We start from the raw sequence: 22,884 nt of genomic DNA, 5'->3' as shown, positions 1-22,884 counted from the left end.
CAATTCTTTGCTGGGGTATATCTATAAACTAAGATAAATTGAAAACCTTTTTATTGATTCTATAATTACGTATTGAGTCTTAACTGACGAATTTTTTTTTCTTTATAATTTGTTCCAGTCGTAAACATTTCATGATATTTAAGTTTAACACATCTGAAAAACCTTTTAAGAACATTCGTAAAATGTACAATGCTCCAAAAAAAATGAATCACTTAGAATAACTTTTGATCGAATGATCGGATTTTCACGTTGTAGGATTCAAGCTTAATGGTTCAGGGAGGTGACCTCAAATATGCTAATTAATTAGTGCAGACGATATTTTAATTTATGAAATAAGACACAAAACGTACTTTCTGAATAAACATACCTTTTTTTCGACGGATTCTGGTTTCTGACCTACAAAATAGAGGGGACAGCCGCAATCTGGGAAAAATGACCCCCATAGTTTGGTCAGGAGAGTGATCAGAATTTTGGACCCCTTAATGTTCATTTTTCTTTTTGCATATTTCGCTATATTTATTAAGTGAATCGAAACATTTTTGCACACAATTATCCAATACATTTATCCAAAGATAATTCCATGCAAAAAAAAATTAGAATATATTTATTATTTTTTATTATTTTATTTAATAATAGTCGAAAAATGTTAAGTTTTAAAGTATGCAATTTATAGATCATTTTAAAGTATGCAAGTTTGCATGGCTAAATAAAAAATTTGAGCGAAATCGGTCGAATAGTTCCTGAGAAATCCAAATTTTAATAAGTCGTATATTTAACCATATTTAATTGTTAATTTTTTTTAACTATATTTAATCATTAACATAGCGCCGATAAAAATTTACCGTCATTCTTTGGGTGTTTGTTCCATAGAGCCCGAAGCACGATGAATTTTACCATATTCTGTAGTTTTGACCATACTTACCATACTTTTTTTTCTGGTTCAGTGTAAATATTGCTTTGGAGATTTCTCTTGAACATTATTTTTTCCTTGTGTTGTTATTGCATAGCTTAGAATGCAGATGTTGGCGATGGGTGAAGAAAAGTGCATGTACAAAAAGTGGAAATGATAGTGTGGCAACCCTATTTGATAGCACTGTGCTTACGGTGCGAGATGATATGCCATAAGGCTGTTCTTACACCCCGATAGAGATCCAAAGGGAAGCAGTTAAATTGCTTTTTTTTTAACCCCATCCCCTTCCTTCTTCCCACCTCTTGAGACCCCTCTTTTTTTTCTCCTTAACTCCTGAAGATATGTCTACCATTGTTTGAAAGACTTATTGCTTTGTTTCATCTAGAAAATTATCATTTGCCTGAACAAATAATTGTCTATAGTTTTAATATATAGTTTAAAAATAAAAATAATATAGCATATATCAGGGGTGGCCAACCTACGTCTCGCGAGCCACGTGCTGCTCTTTGAAGGATTATTTGTGGCTCTCGATAAATGTACCCGAGTTCCCTTTTCATTTTTGTGCTATTGTATTTTTAAAAAAAATTATTATCGTTCCGTATGTGTTTTAAAATGTCTTTTAAATTACTGAGTACAAATATGAAAAACTAAGTGAAACGTTGTTTAATTCAAGGTGAGTTTTCCATTTCCAATATAATTATGACACAAAAAGCATCTGGAGAATTAGAATTTATAGAGATGCAAGAAGATCAAGCTCTACAATTAAAATATAAATCGACGTCGATTACTGAATTTTGGAACTTTGTAACAGAATCGAAGTATCCTGAATTAAAAAAGGCTGCTTGTCAAATTATTTCAATATTCGGAGCAACGTACTTATGTGAATCATTTTATTCCACTTTTAAATTCATGAAATCCAAACACCGATCAGTATTAACTAACCAGCATCTCAAGGGATTACTGAAAAGTGCTGTCACCAATTATTCACCAAATTTTAAAGAATTATCAAGAGAAGTAAAATAAATTTGTTTAATTTTTAATATTTAAATTCAATACTCATATTTTGTACTTTTACTTATATGTTTTCTATAAATATAATTTATGTAAAAAAAAAAAATAATACCTTTTTTGCATACCTTTCAAATACGTATTTAATTACGGCTCGCGGAAAATTTCAAATTTCGAAAAATGGCTCGACTATTAAGGAGCTTGGTGACCCCTGGTATATATTATTATTATTATATTAATGTAATAGTATATATATATAATATATAGTTTTTCCTCTGTAAATTAATCATAATTTGAGGAAAAAGTGTGGTCTAAACTACCAAAATATGGTAAAATATACCGTGTTTCTGACCCTGTGGAAACACCAAAAAATAATTTTTGTTAGTAAAACACAAAGTAAAAAAAGCAAGAGCACAAAAAATAAAAAAACATCAACAAAAAGTAAAAATACAAAAGGTAATTTTTATCAAAGCGCTTTGGTAATGATTTTAGTAAAATTCAGAATAAAATATTGCTTTATAATATGGGATTAAATTTGGTAAATGTGATTAAACTTGATAATTTTCTTGTGATACTCTTAAAGCGTGGTATAAAAACCAATTAGGTTAAACTTACTTTTCAGATTTCGTACTAAATGTGTGGTAATAATTATTATTTTTAAAACCAGAATTTCTGGTTATACAGTTACCGTAGGAACGGAAAAATTATCGAATGAATGGTTTAAATGCCGCATATTTTTGCTTTACTAATCAGAATTACAGTGTGGGTTTTAAACAGAAATTCCATTACCAAACAAACATTACAGTAAATTTATCAGATAATATTTAATTTTATTTCAAATACAATTCAGAACAATTATCAGATAATGGATAATGAAAAGATTCTAGAGATTCTTTTCAAAATTAAAGTTCTTATTGCCACACATTTAATAAAAAATACAAAAAAATAAATTTAGCCAAATTACTGGGTTTTATACCATGCTCTAAAGCATCACGATATAATTACCGAATTTAACTACGTTTACCATTATTTTTTCACTTATTATTAAATCGTTCTCTTTTTCTATTTTTGCTAATTATTCCAACATTATTATCAAAAAGCTTTGGTAAAAATTATCCAACCCTTTTGGTATTCCTGCACAGCCAGAAACACAATGATTATTACCATCTTTAAGTGCTTTTGATCATTCTTTTTTTTTCTACAGTGTAGGACATTAATAATGCTCCTTCGCATATTAATAAATGTTAAGTTTCTTTTTTCTTTTAATTATAATATTTTTACTTGCGTTAAAAATGAATGGAAACATAGGGACTATGTTCAAACATAATTTATGTCTGTGTACGAATATTTGTGAAACATACTATTTTATTATTGATTCAACTAAATAAGCCACTTAAAATGGTTAACACGTTGAATGCCATGGGGATCACCGGTGAGCGGCACTGAGTTTGTTCGTAGCGCCAAGGGGGGTCACCGGTGACCGGCGAACCCAAGGTTATTAGAAACACGTAATTCTAGTAAATTTTTAATGCTTTTAATTTTTTTATATTATTATCGTTGCTAAAATGGTTTGAAGAAATTAATGCAATACCTGAGAAAATCATTTTGGCCAGACGGAGAAGCCATGTAAAATTAGCGTGGCATTCAACGTGTTAAGAACTAAATCACTTTCCCGAAATACACTTCAAATGTTCATCCTGAAGTTTGTAAACAAGTGATCAAATAAATAAAAAAATATTGCCTCGTGATGCTGTGATTTGGCACTACCGCCATAAAAGGCACAGCTCATAACGATGTGAAATGCGCTTTACTTTATCACAGAAAAAAATTTCTGCCATAAAAATATATTGCTTATTATGCTGTAAAATAATAATTGCAAAATAAACAAAAAAAATTTGTCAAAAAAACGTAGCTTAATTTAATGTAAAATGTACGTTACATTGATATTTAAAAAAACTGTCTCTAAGGAAAAAAAAAACGTAGCTTATGAAAAAATGCGCATGACACATTTAACAGGAAAGAAAAAGCCTTAGCATAATTAACACGTGATGAAATAAAATATGTTTTATCAATTTAAAATGAAATCTAACAAGAAGCATAATCATATGCTGAACCTACCTAAATTAAATTTTCAAGCAATTAGCAATTGCAGAATTAATCTGGTGGAGTAAAAGCCGAAACTTTTCTAATCGATTTTTTAAAAACATTGGCGCTGACTAGCGAAACGCTGACTTTCATTCATCTCCAAATTACATGTATATTAACTGCCACTAGTTTCTGGTTCAGGCTCGAATCCCAGCTTTAGCTGATTGATACGAATTCTACTCCCGGCTCACACCAACCACAGTTCTGACGTAAAATATTCCCAGTGGTAGACGGATCATGGGTTAAAATGCCTTTTCCGTTAAGCTAACGGTGAGAGGTTTTAGTGGTTTTCCTCTAACTCAAGGGTGGGCTAGTTCCATCAAAAAAGTCATCCCTGAAGGCTTGTTTTTCCCCATGCTTTATCCAGGAGTTTCCTCGTCTTCTGAATTGGGTTCTGGAAATTGAACATTCTAAACTCAGAATCGGATCAGCTGTTGAACTCCGGTAATAAAATGAAATATAACATCAATAGTTTGATCAAAAATGCTGAGTTCTTCCAGTTTTATTAATACTACCCGATTTTGTGCAACTTGCTATGTTATTTAATTTTTTATCTGTCGTCGCCTTCATTTAATCTTAATGTCGATTTATTTTTAGTTTTTTTACAAATTGTGTTTTCGGAGTTTTAAGCTTCAATTATTAAAAAAAAAATGTGAATAAACATAACCTCAATGCAACAATGCGGCCAGATTACTTAACGCTATTACTACAGCAGGCGTATGTAACATCTTCCACAGATGTGAATTGTCATAAAAATGACAATATATGTTGCAGTGCATATTTTCTTTGAAAGCAATTTTTTTATCAACCCAATGAAAGCAAACTTATAACAAATGTTATTCATTTTTTATTTTTTGATGAGCTTTAACCTTTGATATTACTGTGATTAAAATAAGTTTTATTGTAATTGCAAAATGTTCAAACTTATACTCGTATCCATTTGCTTTCTTTCTTCTTTTTTTTAATGAAGAACTAGAATAAAGTAGTATAATTTTTTAACCTTTTTTTTATTTATTTATTTTTTTTTTTTTTTTTAATTTCTCCGTTACGCATATTTTGTAAATCTGACATGGAAAAAATTATTTTCCTTTAACTAGTTTTGTCCAAGATTAAATTAAATTTTACAAAAATCCAAAAATATTTATAAAAATCCAAATTTTTATTTTTTTTTTAAATATATACTCGTATTTTATATATGTAGTCACCTCCTTTATTTATTTATCTTTTAATGAAGAGCTATAATGAATTTATATATATTTTTTTAACCTTTATTATTTAATTCGACGTTACGCTTAATTTGTAAGTCTGACGTGGAAAAATTAATTGTATTTAATTAATTTTGTGTGAGGTCAAATTAAATTCATTGCTTTCTTGTTGCGTTTTGTGAGAAAAATAAAAATGTATTTTGTTAATGATTAGGAATGAACTGAAATTTCTCTTGCGTATGGAAATAAAATACAAGGGATTAAATACGTAAGAAATAAAGTACGTAATAAAATAAAATACGTATGAAAATAAAATACAATTGAACGAAGGGATAATATTTTAAATATTTATATTTTAAAAACTACATTATAATAAATCATGCACGAAATTATAAAAAAAATGTATTAAGCTTTTTAACAGGGACAAATATTCGATATGTAGCCCTATAGTTAAACAGCAAACATTTAATCTGTAATTAAGTTTGTCTTACACATTTTGTATTTGTGAGGTGAATGAGGTGAACCGGGTTCGAATCCCAGCGATGGCTGGTCGATACGAATTCCGCATCCGGCTTGCACCGATCTCAGTGTTGACGTGAAATATCCTCAGTATTAGACGGATCATGGGTTAGAGTCTACTTGACGTCAGGCTAACCGTGGGATGTTCTCGTGGTCTTCCTCTCCATGTAACGCAAATGCGAGTTAGTTCCATCAAAAAAAAGTCCACCACGAAGGCAAATTTCTGCCAATACTTGATCCAGGAGTTACCTTGTCTTCTGGATAGGGTTCAAAATTACAAGGCTTCGGAGTTGATTATCAGTACTCGTAAACCCACAAAAATTAGGTTGGTTGTTCAACAACGGTTGTAAAACTATAAAATAAAAACCTAGAGCAAGAGTCGTGGTGGTTCAGGGGATAGAGCGCTCCCCTCCCAATGAGGTGAACCGGGTTCGAATCCCGGCAATGCCGGGTTGATTCGAATTCCACTGTGCTGAAGTAAAATATTGTCCCCTTGCCGTCAGGATAACCATGGGAGGTTTCCCCTGTCCATATAAATCAAATGCGGGTTAGTTCCATCAGAAAGTCCTCCACGAAGGCAAATTTCTCCCAATACTGGATACAGACTACGGATTTGAATATTAGTAGTCGTAAACTCAAAATATTGGGTTTTACTGTTCAACGACGGTTATTAAAAAAGATATAAATAATAATAATAATAAATTGTAAATATTATGGTATGATTACTCTGGACTACGCAGTAGAGAAGTTATCCTGCAATAATTGGTTTGCAGTTAGTTTGAAAAAACAATTTCAGCATTTGAAACTTAAAGTTTATTTACCCTTGATTTACCTGAACTCTTTTGTATTGGAACTTTAAATTTTGAAAACCTAATGGAGGTCATACAGAATTCGCAATGAAAACTATTTCTCGATGTATAGTGTCCTCTTAAACATGCAGATGACAAGGTATTTACCCTAAATCACATGGCCTGGCCACCAAGATTTACGAATCTTATCGTATGTGATTTCTTTTTGCGGAGTTTTATGCTGATAAAAGGTGAATTCATAGAAACTCAGAAACATAATTGTGATCATTACTTGCTTCCACTTTCAATTGACTTTAATTTCAATTATGCAATTATTTTTCAATTTACATTTGACATTCTACTCTTTCGGGAAAACTGTTTTTAAGTTTGGGCAATCATATCATACTATATTTGGGCATTTTAATCTTTATGTATTACAAATTTTCTGCATCCTAAATAAGGTATTGAGTTTAAGAATCGTATAAAAAGGATCAATTACTGCCTTATTGTGGTTGCAGCAAATGTGAGCGACATTAAAAGAACGGTATACCGCGAGAACAACTCTCCATGGCAAATTCTGTTTCTTTTCCATTGGTATTTTAAAATTTAATGTTTAGATGGAAAAAAAAGAATTCAGATAAATCCAGAGTAAACTGTGAAGTAACAAATGCTAAAAAAAAAAATTTTTTTTAATTGAATGCTAAATTCTGACAGGATTACTTCCCCACTGATTAAAACTGAGTAATCCTGCCACAATTTAGCTTCCTGCCAGGCAAATCTAAAATGAACTGAGAAGTTCAAAACGCTGAAAAATTATGGCAGGATTACTTACCCACTGGTTAAAACTAAATAATTTTGCTATAATTTCTTTGTAATTTGAAAACATATTTTCAGCATTTGAAACTTTATATTTTACTGGTAGGTTTACCTGCACTGACTTCTCTCTAAATCAGTGGTTTCTAACTGGCGGCCAGGGGGCCGCATCCGGCCCGCGAAGCCTTCTATTTTGGCCCGCGAACTAGAATATATTAGTTATCATTTTTTTGCGGACAATTTTCGTAAAAAATCTATATGGGTTTCAAATACTTTTCTCGTTAATAAAGACCTAATTTCTTCGTTTCTGTGAAATTTATCATACCAACGGTGCAACAAAAAAAAAAATTCCCAGGTTTTGCATCCAGGAAAATATTTATTCAAATACAAAAATAATCGTGTATGTTGCTCTTTTTTATTTCATTTTTTTTTTGTATTATGTGAATATAATTTAGCATGTGTGTATCAGAAATTTTCTCGAAGGAATTCTCTGATTTAACTTTTTGAAACCAAGCATTTTGGATGAAAATATTTACACACACATTTGTAAATTTTAAATGCAAATATCTATTCTCTGATGGTTGCAGCAGACAAACCTCAAAGTTTTATATCTTAACAATTAAATATCTGTTGCACATTAATTGTTTAATACATGGGTGCACATTAAAGTTATTGTATCCCGAATTTTTTAACATGCAATTAAATATTTTTTTAAAATCTACTTCTTATTTTAATTTGTAATTCAATACTTTTGTTTTGTACAACTTGGTAAAAATCTGACAGTAATGTTTAATATTCCTTCAAACATAAAAGAGTCCTAAATAAAATTTTGCTAAAGTTGCGGCCCGCCATTTGATTTCTGTTTTTAATTGTGGCCCCCGGCCTCATGTAAGTTGGAAACCCCTGCTCTAAATTTAAATTTTTAAATTACTTATGCAGGGGAATGAGATTTCCCATGGATGGTATTGCGTTTTCTTATAATTAAGTTTTTAACAACGTAATGCTTCTTTAATGATTTCTACAATGATTAATTTTCTTTGATTTCAGGCAATGGACGAAGACGATGATGAGGAAGATAACGATGAACCGATCGACGCAACGATGCCGAATCGGGGACTGGCGACCACCAACGGTCAGGCGTCCCGGTCAGCCGGACAATCGCCGCACAACAATTGCCATCCGAGCTCCTCCAGCTCCATGTCTTCGCCCTCGGCGATCGTGACCACAACGGCCGCTGCACTCGCTGCTGCCGCTGGTTCCCTTTCACTCAATCAAGTACGTCCTCCCTGCACCCCTCTTCACTGGACATAAACAACGTTCACTCATCTGTAAAAGTTAACAACATTAATTTGTAACTGCGACCAACAATCTCTATAAAGATACCTTATTATCTCCTACCTGTTGTAATCGTTTAGCAAAACTTCACTAGTTAGGACTTCTATATTGTTTTAAAATTTTGGTACTCAGTTTCTTCGTCGGAAACATATTTTATTAATTTTTTTCGAACGTTTAAAAAAAATAATTATCTGTTCTTTTTGACTAAGAATCTTTCAAAAATTCCTCACCCTCTTTTTCTTAAAATTAACAACTGAGATGAAGATAGATTTATAATGACGCTTTATAAGTATTATTTCTTATAAAATGGCACATACAGTAATGCTTGACTTGTTAAAAATTCAATAAATTTTTTAAATTTGAAAAAAATTAAGCTAAATTAAAATTTCTTATCTTTTATCTGCTATTATTGGAGAGAATCTTAACGTAATTTTTTTTTCCTTTTTCTTAAAATTTTTTAACAACTGAGCTGGAGATAGATTTATTCAAAAAATATAATGACGCTTTGAAACTATATGTTATAATTTTGTCATAAAACGGCAAGCTTGACATAATTACATGTACACTGTTTTAAAATTTGGATCTAAATTAGCTTTTTAATATTTTAGCAGTTATTTTTTTTTTTTTCCTTTTTTCTTAAAATTACTTAACAACGAAGATAGATTTTTTTTTAGATTTTTCAAAACTTTAACGACAGATTAAAATTATTTATTTGCATAAAGACTTTAAGGCTAATAAAAATATTTCTTTAAAAAAAATCGAAAAATTATATATTTAAATATGTTATATTTTATTTTTAATTCTTAAGGCATATTGTTCTGTAACAAACGGGATTTGTAATTGTGTTATTATCAGCAAAAAAGTGGTATCCACAAAATTAGTATTTAAGCCTGAGTAAAAGGTTTGGGACCAGCAGTAGTTGTTTTTAAAAATATACATATACTACCGTAAATATTTTGGCAACTATGGGTGATACTCTGTTTGGATTTTATATTTTAAGTACAAATATAATTCTGATATCTAGCAGATTCTTTTAGTAGCTATTAGACTGTTTTTTATAATTAAAAAGTACCAAGATATATTTTTGTTTGTAATTAGGGTGTCAAAATATATATATATAAGGGACACCGGTGTCCCATCTGCGTCAAAGGGTTAAACAGCAAAATTGACTAAACCTCGGTTGCTACAAAGGCACAAAACAGAGCGTTTTAATTTCAGCGAGCAACGACCTGGAACAACCAATGAATACAAATAATTTTTTCGGTTTAAAAAAAAACTGGAATTTGGAGGAACCAGATAGATGAAAGTACCATTGGCATGATATAAGAACGGAAGAAAAAATTATTCTGTCATAACCTAAGAATATTTTGCTCACAGTGATGTTGGTTCAATCGCGTTCGTTTCGGGTAAAATGAATTCACTAGCTTACATATGCAGTAAAATTTGGCTAGTTAGAACATTTTTTCACGTTATTTTAAAATTTGATACTAAACTAGATTTGTAATCTCTATAAAGTAGACTAATAAGTATTCTTTTATAATTTTTTTTTCCTTTTTCTTAAAATTTTTTAACAACTGAGATGAAAATGGATTTATTCTAAACTATAACGACACATTTTAAATATTTTATTTATAATTAGTTATTCTAACATTTGGTAAAACTTGACTAGTTAAAGCTTTACACTAGTTTAAAATTCGGTAATGTCTTAAAATACTCAACTAGTTAAACCTTGTAGTGTATATTTCATTCTTTTATATATATATAAAAATCACTTGAAAAATCTTACCAGTTATTTCTTATGGGATATCTTTTCTTAAAATTATTAGGACGATATTAAAAAGTAGAAAGACGCATTTAAATAATTAATATTTGATTAATTTTTAATTAATGGAAATATATTTTAAGTACATATCACATTTTTAAAGATGTGTATATCTATTAGAATACAACTCAACATTGAATATGATTCAAACATTTTGAATATTTTTAAAACGATTTTTATTGAACAAAAAAACTGTCATTCCGCTTATTTACAAAAGTATAAAAAAAAAGGTTAAAATATTGTAAAGAATTTTTCGCAACATACAAACTACCAAAGTTAATTATTTCGCTAAAAAAACTCTTGAAGTGTGTTATTTTATTAAAAATAATTAGTAAAAAAAAATATAATAATAAAGTTTATGATTCTTGTTACAAACGATATTTAAAGGATAACGTTTTCTACTATTTTTTAACATCTATCTTTTCTATCTTTTTGACATTTCAAATTATTTCTATGAGGGAAATATAAGTTCTTTTGAGTAATGAAATTCACAGCATGACCTTTGCAAATTGCTTAGTTAAATTTTAAAGCTTAATCAGTTCGATAAAATATAAATATTTAGATTGAATATACTTTAAGATAATATCCTTAAATAAAATTAAAAGGAAACTTATCTTAGTTTTAAAAAAAAATTTACAAATACTTTGCCTGATTTTAGTAGTATTTCAGATTTATTGAGCAATTTTTTCTGTCAGTTTTATTTTCGTCATATAATTATAGTTCTAATAATTTTTTCCTCTTGTGTAATTATCGTTTCCTTGATATATATCAATGTTCTTAAGAGCCTCATTTAAGATCTTAAGAAAATTAGATGATTAAGAAGTAAAGTTAGTTGACGTCTTAAATACATAATTTATGAGATTAAATTTTATTGCCGTTTTTTTGCGTGCGTAATTGAAATTATGTAAATGACGTTTGCTAGATAATTGTTTATCTTTAAATTCTCTCCTATGAATAAAACAATGATATAATAAATAATTTTTAAGAATAGATAACCATGAATTTAAAATCAAGAAGAATGCACAGATTTTTATTACATATAACTGTTATTTAAAGTGGACGTTAACTTTGAAAGCTGCATCTGCATGGTAATTCTTATAAGTACATTATTGTTTATTTGAAATCTTCCATATCATTAAAATATTTTATATAAATAAAATTGTTTTCATCTTTTACTATCAGGTTTTGTTTGTTTACAGTTTAAGGTAATTTAAAGTTACATAATTTATTTATTGTATAAATATTATATTTGTTATATATCTATTTGAAAAATTTTACAGATTTTAAAGTAGTATAGTTTGTAATTTAGTAAAAATTTATTTATTTTTTTAATTTTAAAATTCAGTTTATAAAATTTTTTTTTAATAATGTTTAAATGAAACTGAAATATTTGCATTCGAATTTTTCATTATTTCTGCATTTAAAATTCATTTTTATTTGTTTTTTATAGCTGTTAGCAGCTGGTGCTCAAGGGCAACAACAAATGTTAATGCAAGCAGGGCTTGCTGCTCAGCAACTTGGGAAGGTATGATATTTTATCTGTACAGAGAAAATCTATATCTATACATATACATTATAAAATAATAACATGCTAATAGACTTTTTTTAGATGTTTAGTACAAACATCCATTCAATACTAAGCAATTTTTGTTAATTATTTATTTATTTCTGTTTCCTGAAATGTGTTTTCTGACAATTTTTTTACATACTCAGTAATCTAATCTAAAAATAATATAATAGTAATCTAAAAATATTAATTACTTTCACAACTAGCATCATATTCCAAAGTTAATCATTTTTGTGCATTTTTTCAATGTTAAATTTTAAGATGTTTAAAATATTTATTACTGTTTAATATTCTCAATTGTAATTTTCATACTTAATTAACTTGATTCAATTAGTTTCTTCATTCTGCTTTCTTGCTATTAAAATTTTCAAAAATTATTAATTAACTTAACAATTATTTTTTTATGCATTATTAATTTGAATTTAATTTTTTTTTTTCATTGTAATTTCTTACTATTCTTCTGTTTGCTTGTGGACTAGAATAAAATACTTCTGTCTGCTTGTGGACTAGAATAAAATACTTCTGTCTGCTTGTGGACTAGAATTTTAATTGAACTGCAATTTAAATTTGGTAGAAATTTACTCATTTTTAAACTTCAAATTAATGGTTGAAATTAATCATTAGTGGTTTGATTCATTAATGGCCAAAAGTGATCAAATATGTAAACAATATTAAATAAAGAAAATGAAAAAAATTCATAACTAATAGAAATATGTATTGATAATTCTGTTACAAAATATTTTATTTGTTTATTTATTTACTTATTTTAAATTTGAGAAAGAATTATTTTAGATTTCAGTGTGTAATATAAAAATTAATGCATTATGGTTTTTAAATGTTGCATTATTACTACTTTAATTCGTGCAAAAACATGAAATACTATACTATATAAATTTTTACTAGCATTATAATTTATTTTTTTCAAACTTAATTTTAGTTCTAAATGGCATAAGTTTAAGTACTTTTTTTCTAGTCCGGTTTTATTAAATTTCATGCATGTGAACTTTAATAAAAAAAATTTAAAAATTCTTATCGTGAAATAAATGTGTAGTTTAATCTAGTCATTAATGATAATAAAAATTTAAATCATGATGTCTTAATTACATTTTTAATTTCTTTTCCTTAATTCACTGAGTAGTTATAAAGTGCTAAAAGAATATTCCTAAATCACATGTCATAGGATTTAGCTTCTTCTTTTCACAACTTTAATATTTTTATTTATCATTGCGTATATTTTGTGTCAAAGCATAATCCAAAACCTGGCATTACTTATTAAGTTCTATTTTATATTACCATAATTTTGATATGAAAAATTGTATTTGTTTATTTCGTATATGGAAAGTTGGAGCCAAAACTGATAAATCCAATCTCATGTTTATCAGATTTTGTTCCAAATGTCTCCAATTTCAATAGAATTTTATGTACTATTTTTAATAAATTATTATATCTGTCGAGTGTTGATGGGTGCGAGTTCTGATAATATATTTTTTAAGTTTTGTTTTGATCATTCCCTTGCAAAATTTTTATTTATTAATATGCAGGGCAGGGATCAGAACAAAAAGCAATTATGTCCAATATTGTCTTTTGTGGAATTTGTCTCTACCTTTGACAAATTTAGAGCTTAAAAAATTTTATTTGTTGTGTTTTATTTGCTTTTTTTTTTTTTTTTTTTTTTTTTTTTTTTTTTTTTTTTTTTTTTTTGTTATAAGTTGTGTTGGGGGAAAATTCACAAATTCAAAGCTTAAAAAAAAAAAATTTTGTCAAGTTTTATTTGTTTGTTTGCTTTATTTGTTATAAGTTGTGCTGGAATAAAATTTAGTATAAGTTTAGTGAGTGTGATTTCTACTTTCCTTAATTATAAATATAAAGCATTTTTATTTATTGTAAAATGGGAAAGGCTAAGACGAAACAGATAATTCTAATATCATATACATTAGGTCTTTTCCCAAATTTCTCCAATTTTAACAAAATTTTAATGCTTTTAATTAATTATATGTGTTAAGCCCAATACTATATTTATAGAAAATTTTATGATTGAGTTTTGTTTTGTCTTTTATTTGTAATAATTCTAAATAATATTTCAAAATAGTTATATGTAATTTACCTATAATATTAGAATAAATTCCAATATTATATTTATGGAGATCTGTTTGGACCATCCAGATAAAACATTTTTATTTATTTTATGGAAGATGAAAACAAAAGAGATTAATTAGAAGATTTTATTGAGTTTTGTTTTGAACTTTCTTATTTGTTATCAAAATGTTGTCATACATAATTAAAATCACAAAATAACATTTTTCTTTCTAGCTACCTTTAAATTCAGGGTTACCTGGTCTGCAACTAAATCCTCAGGATATTCAACAGTTACAGCAGCAATTGCAGCAAAGTATGCAGCCGTTTGTGTTTCTGCAGCCTGGTCAGTTACCTGCAAATATGCAAGCTCAGCTGTTTCTCCAAAATCAGGTCTCTGTACTTTTTGTTTGTGTTTTAAATTTTTTTTTTAATTTTTTTCCTTTAAGAAAACTTATGCGAAATTTCAAGGAAGTTTTATGTTTGAAAATACCTCAACCTGTGATGTTTAAAAATTAAATGTTTTTCAATATTTATTTGAAGAAGTTATAATGTCTGAAATTACAATCTACTTTCTTTTGCGAAAATCTTTTTTTAAAATCTGTGAAAGTTTATTTCACCTCAAAGCACGGAAATGTAAAAAGTACTTTATATTTTTATTAATGTAAATTTTGAATTAGAATTTTAGAGCAATCAGTTTTTTTTTTTTTTTTAATTCACAGATCTTCCTTCAAAGTAAAGCCATGTCTTGAAATTTGAATTCTTTTTTTTCATTTTAAAGATAATATATTACATATTGATGTGATGGAAACTTTATCTGTTACTATCTTTATAAACTTGTCAGAATTGTTGGCAAGTTTTTATATACTTATTTTTTAAACTTATGATATATTTATTGAATAACTTGCAACAAACTTTTTTTTATTTTCTTTATTCTATCCATAATAAATATCCTTTTTTCTTTTTTTAAAAAAAAATTATATTTAATTTATTATAAAATTACACATGTGAAAGGTTCGATACATAACTTGTCTTCTGTAATATCATTCATTAATTGATATCTAAATATACTGCATTACTTTTATATCAATGACATTGTTTTTAAACATGTGACCATAAAAAGTTGTTTAAAAAATAAGGATAATAATAGACAACTGTGCTATGTTTCATTTATTGTTGATATCCAGCTAGTTGTTGAAATGATTATAATACATATTTACTTGAATTCCTTTTTTCAATTGTTTATTTTGCATTTTGTGAAAAATTACATGAAATTTATGCATTTTTTTTAAACTTTATTTCACTTGTTCACATGTTCTCCTACTCTTTAAACGATAGTTAATATGCATTATGTCATAGAATCATGTTATCGATAATTAGTTTTCAAATATACTACAATCATCATTATCATATAATTGTGAAATCTAGACTTTAGAGTGTTCAGTATGATGTTATTTTAATCTTTTATTGGCATATTGATTTAAATATTTTAAAATAAATTTTCTGTTAACCAAAAATATTTTATTTCAAAAAATTTTTGTAGAAAAAGATTAATTACTTTTATTTTATCAATTATTTTGCTTAATAGTTTGAAATAGTAGAAACAAAAAGATCATAAATAATTTTTTTTTTTTTTTGAAAAAGCCAACATAATAACTATAAAGTTGATTTCTTATTCAAAAGTTCATTGTTACTTATTTCGGGTACATTTCATTTTCAAGATCTCTTAGCTCGTCAGACTATTCAAATTTTGTAAATAAAGTTGCATAAAGTTGCAAACGTTATGAACAATTGCCATGTAATAAACTTAATGTTATAACATTGCCCATATTTTTTCAAAAGTTCACTGATGTAGTTAGGGTTCCTAGCATTATATACACTCCTTTTATATTCAATTTATTATTTAACTGATTAGTTTCCTTTCATTATATTAAATAATAGTTATATATTTCTATAGAATATGATGCATCAATGTGAATAGTTTTAAATGTGCAAGATGTTCCATAATCATCGTCATTATTATTTAACTTCCACCAAACTGTCATTGTAAAGAACCCCAATCAATGTCTAATGGCAGCATTAAACCTACCGAGATTAAATTGAGGGGTACCAGTTTATCTGGGAAGTAAAAGCAGCCTGTGCACAATGCTGACCACATTGCTACAATTAGTTGGCCTGCACTGTCTGCCGTTGATCACGAAATTGAGGAACCTTAACCTCCATGACACCCCTGGCCCACAATGGGCTGTTATGGGACTGCTTTACTTTGTTATTTTACTTTTATTGCATGCAATGATTATAAGAAATGCCTTTCAGCTTCATTTGACAAATAAATTTGTTTTAATGAATTTGATTCCAACTGTTATTGGATTTGGGCCTTGATAATAATTCATTTGATTTGTTATAAAGTTTTCATTTTTTTGATAATTAAATATTAATTTGATGCTGCTGATTTGTAAGTCCTAATTAGTTCAGTTTTTACAATGATTTTAAAAATACATATTATGGGAAGTTATTATGAAACATTCTATAGTTCTATGTACATTCTATAGTACATAGTACGTTTCTGCAAATAATTGTTTCCTGTGGTACTGCCCTAGAGTAAAAATTTCTTTAACGAATAGAAATGTATAAAATTTTGACATATTGCGACACATTGTTAAGCTGACCTTTGATTTAGATATTTAATTGTAGTAGTAAATAAATATCTATGAATTGGGTTCTTACACTTCATGACGAAGAAGACCATGTATACCCACACATATGACCTATGACGTCAGCGCCAGCTGATCGTTTATAAGCAAAATACCATTTTAAAATTGAGCTAAGTTTCACCACATAATTTAGAATGTTAATTAACGTGAAGTTAATTAAATACAGTGCTGTATTTCACATCGAATTTGCTGAAATATAAATCTTTCTCGTCTATGTCTTTTACTTAATTTAGATGTATCATTTGCTTGTATATTTTATTGTAATCGTTATATTTTTGTTTTGTGTACCTGGTAATTTTCATGCATAATTAATTTGTTTATGTTCTACATGGCTTCATGTCTGTCTTTGCATTAAGTAAGAAATATGTAGTGAAAGAATTGAAATATTTGTGAAACAATCATCACGAAAAAATATAGAACGTGTCTCTTAAAGGGAATTGATACTTGACGCACTTCAGTTACTCGAAATAAAATGAAAAGAATAGTTGCTTACATAAACATGCGACGTTTCAAAAACAATCAGGATCAAGATACCCACACTACACCACTTGCAGGTATCACATTGTAATTTATTAAAATATTAATACATTACTTTTTCTACCACTAGATAAAATAATTTCTGAAACTACGAAAATTCCACAGTTGCGGGAAGGTATGGTTTCATACCATTTCCTAAAATTTTTTCCTATTCTTATAGCCCTTTCAGGGACAGTTGGATAAAAATTGCTCCACTTATTTTTGACAATAATATAAAACAATAAAATTGCAATAGCTTTTTATCTTTTCAACTACACAGTTTTTGATGGAACACTTTTACTACATGGAATGACCACAATTAAGGTTCTTATTGACTAAAATTTTGGTAACCTAGCTCAAAAAGAATTTAACTAATTGCTTTATGGTTGTTGGTATTGCAGGGCCTTCTGCAACAAGGGTTGATGCAGCAGAGTCTTCAAAACCTCCAACTCCAAGCCAGCCAAGCTGCAGTTTCTCTACCTCAGGGAGTCTTGTCTTCTCAAGCAGCTGCCACTGTGGCTGCAGCTGCAGCAGTCCAGCAGCAGTTCCAGCAACAAATGCAGCAACAGTCACATCATCATCAACAGTCACAGTCTCAACAACAGCCACGACCTCAAGCGCCTCCACAGCCACCTCCACCACCTCTACCTCCTACCTCTTTACAGTCATCCCAACCAGTTATCATTACTCAGGCACAAATGCCTCCAGCACAGAAGGTTAGCACGGCTCTTTAAACGATGGCTTCTTTTTTTTATCAATGGTTTTCTATAACATTTTAAGAGTGGAAAATTTGTTTCAATTTCTTTTTATTTATAGTGGTGACCTAACCATAACCTGTATGTTCATATACTGCTTTATGTCACTACTAAGGCACAACATTTTATGTTGCCTGACATGCCCAGATCATTATTTTTCACTATTGCATGGGCATGTGAATATTTTATCAGGCCCCTACAAATTTTGACTGAAACTTATTTAAGTGCCATATAATAGAAACCAAAAAATAGAAAATCAATTATATTTGATAAGACCTAAGTGCAATGCATGCTGAAGAGCAAGTAACACTTGGCAATACTACTTCATATAACAATAATGCTTTGTAAAATATACTTAATACTTCTTTGTTTATATTTTACTCTTTGACACTTTTAAATTAATAAAAATATTGAAAATAAAAGTCTTGATCTTGGTATCAATATTATTTTTTCCATGACAGATTAATAATAGGTACATTCAAATGGGTGTACTTTCATATGCATTCAAAAAAGATATGTAGGCACATAGAAGTTTATTCATGCATATATTTTGCCTCAAGGCATGTAAAAATTTTGATATTTTAAGAGTCCTACTATATGTATCACTAGTCTTATAATGTATCACTAATATTAGATTATAGTCTTGCTGCCATAAATTTGAACATTGGAGGTTTTGATGATCACTCGCCCTCTCCCCCCCCCCCTTCATCTAACTCAAGTATAGGTTAATTCTAATTAAAATTCATCAAGAAGACAAGTTTGCCTCAATGTGGGAGTAAACACATTCCAGATTAGTTTAGAGTCACAAAACTTTAGAACGTAACATTAACTTTAGATTAGTTAACTTAAATCAGTTTTACTAAGTAAATAATCATCAAATATGAATTGAAGGCCTTCATATTTTTATGAAATAAGGAAAAAGGGAAAGTCACAAGTTACTAATCGTTTGATTGATGTATGAATCTTTCATAAACTAGTCCTTGTCCTGGTCTCTGTTAAGAAGATTAAATGAAGTTTTTATTTTCTTTTATGTACAAAATAAACAAATCAGGAAAAGGAATTAATAAATATAATTTATTTTTCAGAGTCCAGTTCACCAATCAAAACCTCGACCTACTGAACCAAGTCCTGAAGAAATGACGGATTTGGAGGAGCTTGAACAATTCGCTAAAACTTTTAAACAGAGAAGAATCAAACTAGGTTTGTTTTAAATGCTCTGTTTTCCGGTGCCATTTTATAACTTATATCGTTTTATTTTCTATATATATTGCTGTATGAAACTCTAACCCACTGAGAAGCCAAATAGACAACTAATTTCCTCATTCATGTTAATAAATCAAAAAGCGTGGGAATGTGTTTCACATAAAAATAATACTTGCCTACATTGCATTCAAGTAAAGTATACATTGCATAATCTTAAAAAATATTTTAATGGGAGACACAACTCTCAACTTTTCCAAAAATCTACTTTTTTTTGTAACTTCAGAGCCTTTTCCTGGAAACCATACTTTTTACTCTGATCTCAGTTCAATTTTTTAGGGAGCAATAGTGTATTGCATAACATGCAAAATATATGAGTCCTCAATCCTTACAGAATCTTTTCCCTCAAAGCCTATTTTTTCATGCTCTTCCCAGTTAAATTTTTCAAGAAATGGAGAAAAAAAATAAAATGTTCACACCATTGTTTTTTTTTCAACGCCACCTGGGTTGACATTTTGTCAATTCAGGCATAATAAGGACAAATTTGTTGGCCACTCTTTCAAGGGCACCATATTAGGTGTTGCTCCCACAGTAAGGACTAGCACAGAGAATGAATGCCTTGTGCGTGATTCAAACCCAGGACTTTTCTGGTGCAAGGCCAGCTCCCTAACGCCTACACAGTTTGCTTGACTTTCACAGCTGTGTAGAAAATTAAATTATATTAAACAAATTAGATTAATAGTTTCTGATGTATTGATAAAACAATGTTGAAAATATGCAAGGTTTCCTGAAAAGCATGATTGATTGAAGTTTGCAAATTCACATGCTTGGCCTTTCTTTATAGGTCATGGTAACTGCTTCAAAGCTTTTATATTTGGAACTTTCATTATACAGCTCTGGTTCCTTAGTTTATTTCATAACAAATTCATAAATCTTTGTCCAGTCAATCTATAACGTTGACTCTATTCTCAAAGAGTTAATTCTTTAATGTCAGAAAACATTGTCTTTCTGGGGGGAAAATTGACAGATTTTGATTGATAAATTACCCTATCAATAGAAGGATATTTCTTGTGTGCTCAAAGACACTACACTCTACCTACAAAAGCAACATCTTATTTAGATTCCATGTTGAATGTTTCAAAAGTAAGACTTTTTTAGACTTATACGTCCATGGGATAAAAATTTATCTTTGGTATGTTGCAGTAAATAAATTATTATCCAAAAATGCTGTTATTTGGTCAATGATGGTGCAAATAATGTCTGGTGGATCCTTTTTAATAAATCAACGATATTTCATTGGCTGATAAATGATTACTGAATGTTAAAATCCATGTAAATAGCTGTCTGTTTTCCCTTTCAGGCTTTACACAAGGAGATGTGGGATTGGCGATGGGCAAACTGTATGGCAATGACTTCAGCCAAACCACAATTTCCAGATTTGAAGCCCTTAACCTCAGCTTCAAGAACATGTGTAAACTAAAGCCTTTATTGCAAAGGTGGCTGGAGGATGCAGATGCCTCCATGAACAACCCAGCTGCCCTAACCAATGCACACACAACTCCCGAGTCCATAGGCCGGAGGCGAAAGAAGCGCACCAGCATCGAAACGACGGTCCGGCTAGCCTTGGAGAAGGCCTTTCTGCAGAATCCCAAACCTACCTCCGAGGAGATCTCCATACTGGCCGAATCGCTGACCATGGAGAAGGAGGTGGTGAGGGTCTGGTTCTGCAATAGGCGGCAGAAGGAGAAGCGGATCAACCCTCCGACCAGCTGTTCCATGTCCTGTCCTCCATCGCTGGTGTCACCAGTTACTCCACCTAGCATGGTCATGCCCATGGCCCTAGGTGTGTCAGCTACTACTGCTACCTCTCTCGGTGTCGGTACGCCACCTCCTCCTCGCTCTCCCGGCGAACCTGTCACCGCAACAGACCTCTCCACTACATCCATGTTGGCCCATACGCCCACCGGCACCGCTCAACAAGCTACCTCAATGACGACAAATGTATCGAGAGCCTCCGCCATTGTATCGCCGACGATCAAGAACGAGTACTAGAACCACCGTTCTTCCTACACTGCAACAGTTCCTAAAACAAAGATTAATTCATATCACTGTTACTGTTTGTCAAAAAAAAAAACTATTACTCTAGGCAACATGTTGCCAGATTTATATATGGACGCTGCGAAAGAACAGTGCGCAAAATGTGGCTGCGACTTCAGAAGAATATTACCTCATTGGAACTTTATATTTTGAACATAATGTGGCATTAGCCATCTTTCTAGGGCAGGGATTAATGATGTACAGTGTTACTATCAACACTATCTACGTCTGCAGTGTCTCAGGGAACTCACCAATCTTTTCGTATTGTTTATTATTATTTTTTGTCCTTCCACTCAGGCTAATTGTCTCCTGTGTTCATCCAGCAGGACAATTTTCCTGAGTTAACAGTGTCCATGTGTCACCTTACCTTTTTAGCTCTAGATTTAATCATAATGTTGGCCATTTCTCATTGCCGTGGCCGGAGGTAAAATAAAAAAAACCATGGCGCTTGGGAAAAACAACAACCATACGAATAAAAGACAGGGAAAAACGAATAAGAACCTTTTTCTACTTCCAGATTGCTCATGCAAATCGCCGTAGAACACGCCGCTTCTTACTTAGATAACTATCTCAATTCACATTTCTACATAAAAAAATGTATATTTGTAATTTTATGAAATTAGATCGCGGTTTTAGCCTTTCTGTATTATAAATTTGTAAAGTCAGTGCCATTCTCATAAAAAAAAATATAAAAACTCAAAGAAACGACAAAACAAACAAAAGTTTTTGAAACACTTGTTAGTGAATATATTAAGTTTATAAAACTTTGTAAGTACAAATAAAGACTCTAAAAAAAACGAAACATAAACTTTATCAAGAAATATATATTTAATATTTTGATAAATAAACCTTTCTCTTCTTCCCCGTTATTTTGAAGCCGCTAGAGTTCTGCGCGTTCTATGGTGATTAACTCCAAACAATGTAATCCAAGCGCCAATAAGAGGTTTGGCAAGAGAACGCTAGTAACTTATTTGCCGCTTCCCAACTGGCTCTTCCTAGTTCCTTTTTTGTCACTTGTTGTACTGTACATAACTGCTGCTATGTTTATTAGCAGGGAAATGTAGTTCTGTAGTTTGTGGTGTTTTTTATACCGACGTCTTCAAAGCAGCCCGCTTAGGTGCGCAGAACCATGATTGGGTTTCTCTTTCAAAGAACTCAGTCATGGTACTGCAAATGGAGTTTGAAACAAAAAGTGGCAATTTGTATTTAGGAAATGAACCATCGCTTGCAATGGATAATCCTGTTCTGGTACATGGGGCTCTACAATCTCAGGGTAAAAGCAAGCCAGGAAGAAAGGGACTTCGGGAACTTTTAAATGTCAACCGACTATTGGCTTTTCATATTCGATTTTTTTTTCACTTAATAATAGTTTTGAACCACTTTTTTCATCTTGCCGACAATCATGCTTGTAGAATTG

The 22,884-nt window shown here is 30.0% G+C and overlaps 1 protein-coding gene across 8 annotated transcripts in view; it reads left to right on the top strand.

The window, feature by feature from the left end:
- The window catches only part of LOC107438772 (POU domain, class 2, transcription factor 3), a 545,522-nt gene extending 523,360 nt beyond the window's left edge, over positions 1-22,162 (top strand). For all 8 annotated transcript variants that reach the window (XM_021144690.3, XM_043040146.2, XM_071180569.1 and 5 more), the window contains 6 exons: positions 8,436-8,663; positions 11,996-12,070; positions 14,423-14,578; positions 17,817-18,131; positions 19,256-19,370; positions 20,731-22,162. In XM_021144690.3, coding sequence (XP_021000349.1) covers positions 8,436-8,663; positions 11,996-12,070; positions 14,423-14,578; positions 17,817-18,131; positions 19,256-19,370; positions 20,731-21,422 — 1,581 coding nt within the window. In that variant the 3' untranslated portion in view covers positions 21,423-22,162. The remainder of the gene's footprint in view (positions 1-8,435; positions 8,664-11,995; positions 12,071-14,422; positions 14,579-17,816; positions 18,132-19,255; positions 19,371-20,730) is intronic.
- Positions 22,163-22,884: the final 722 nt, after the last annotated feature.

Source organism: Parasteatoda tepidariorum, chromosome 5 (genome assembly GCF_043381705.1).
Source record: "Parasteatoda tepidariorum isolate YZ-2023 chromosome 5, CAS_Ptep_4.0, whole genome shotgun sequence".
Classification (NCBI taxonomy): Eukaryota; Metazoa; Arthropoda; class Arachnida; order Araneae; family Theridiidae; genus Parasteatoda; species Parasteatoda tepidariorum.
The sequence above is the reverse complement of the archived record's forward strand: the minus strand, read 5'-3'. Positions and strand labels throughout refer to the sequence as shown.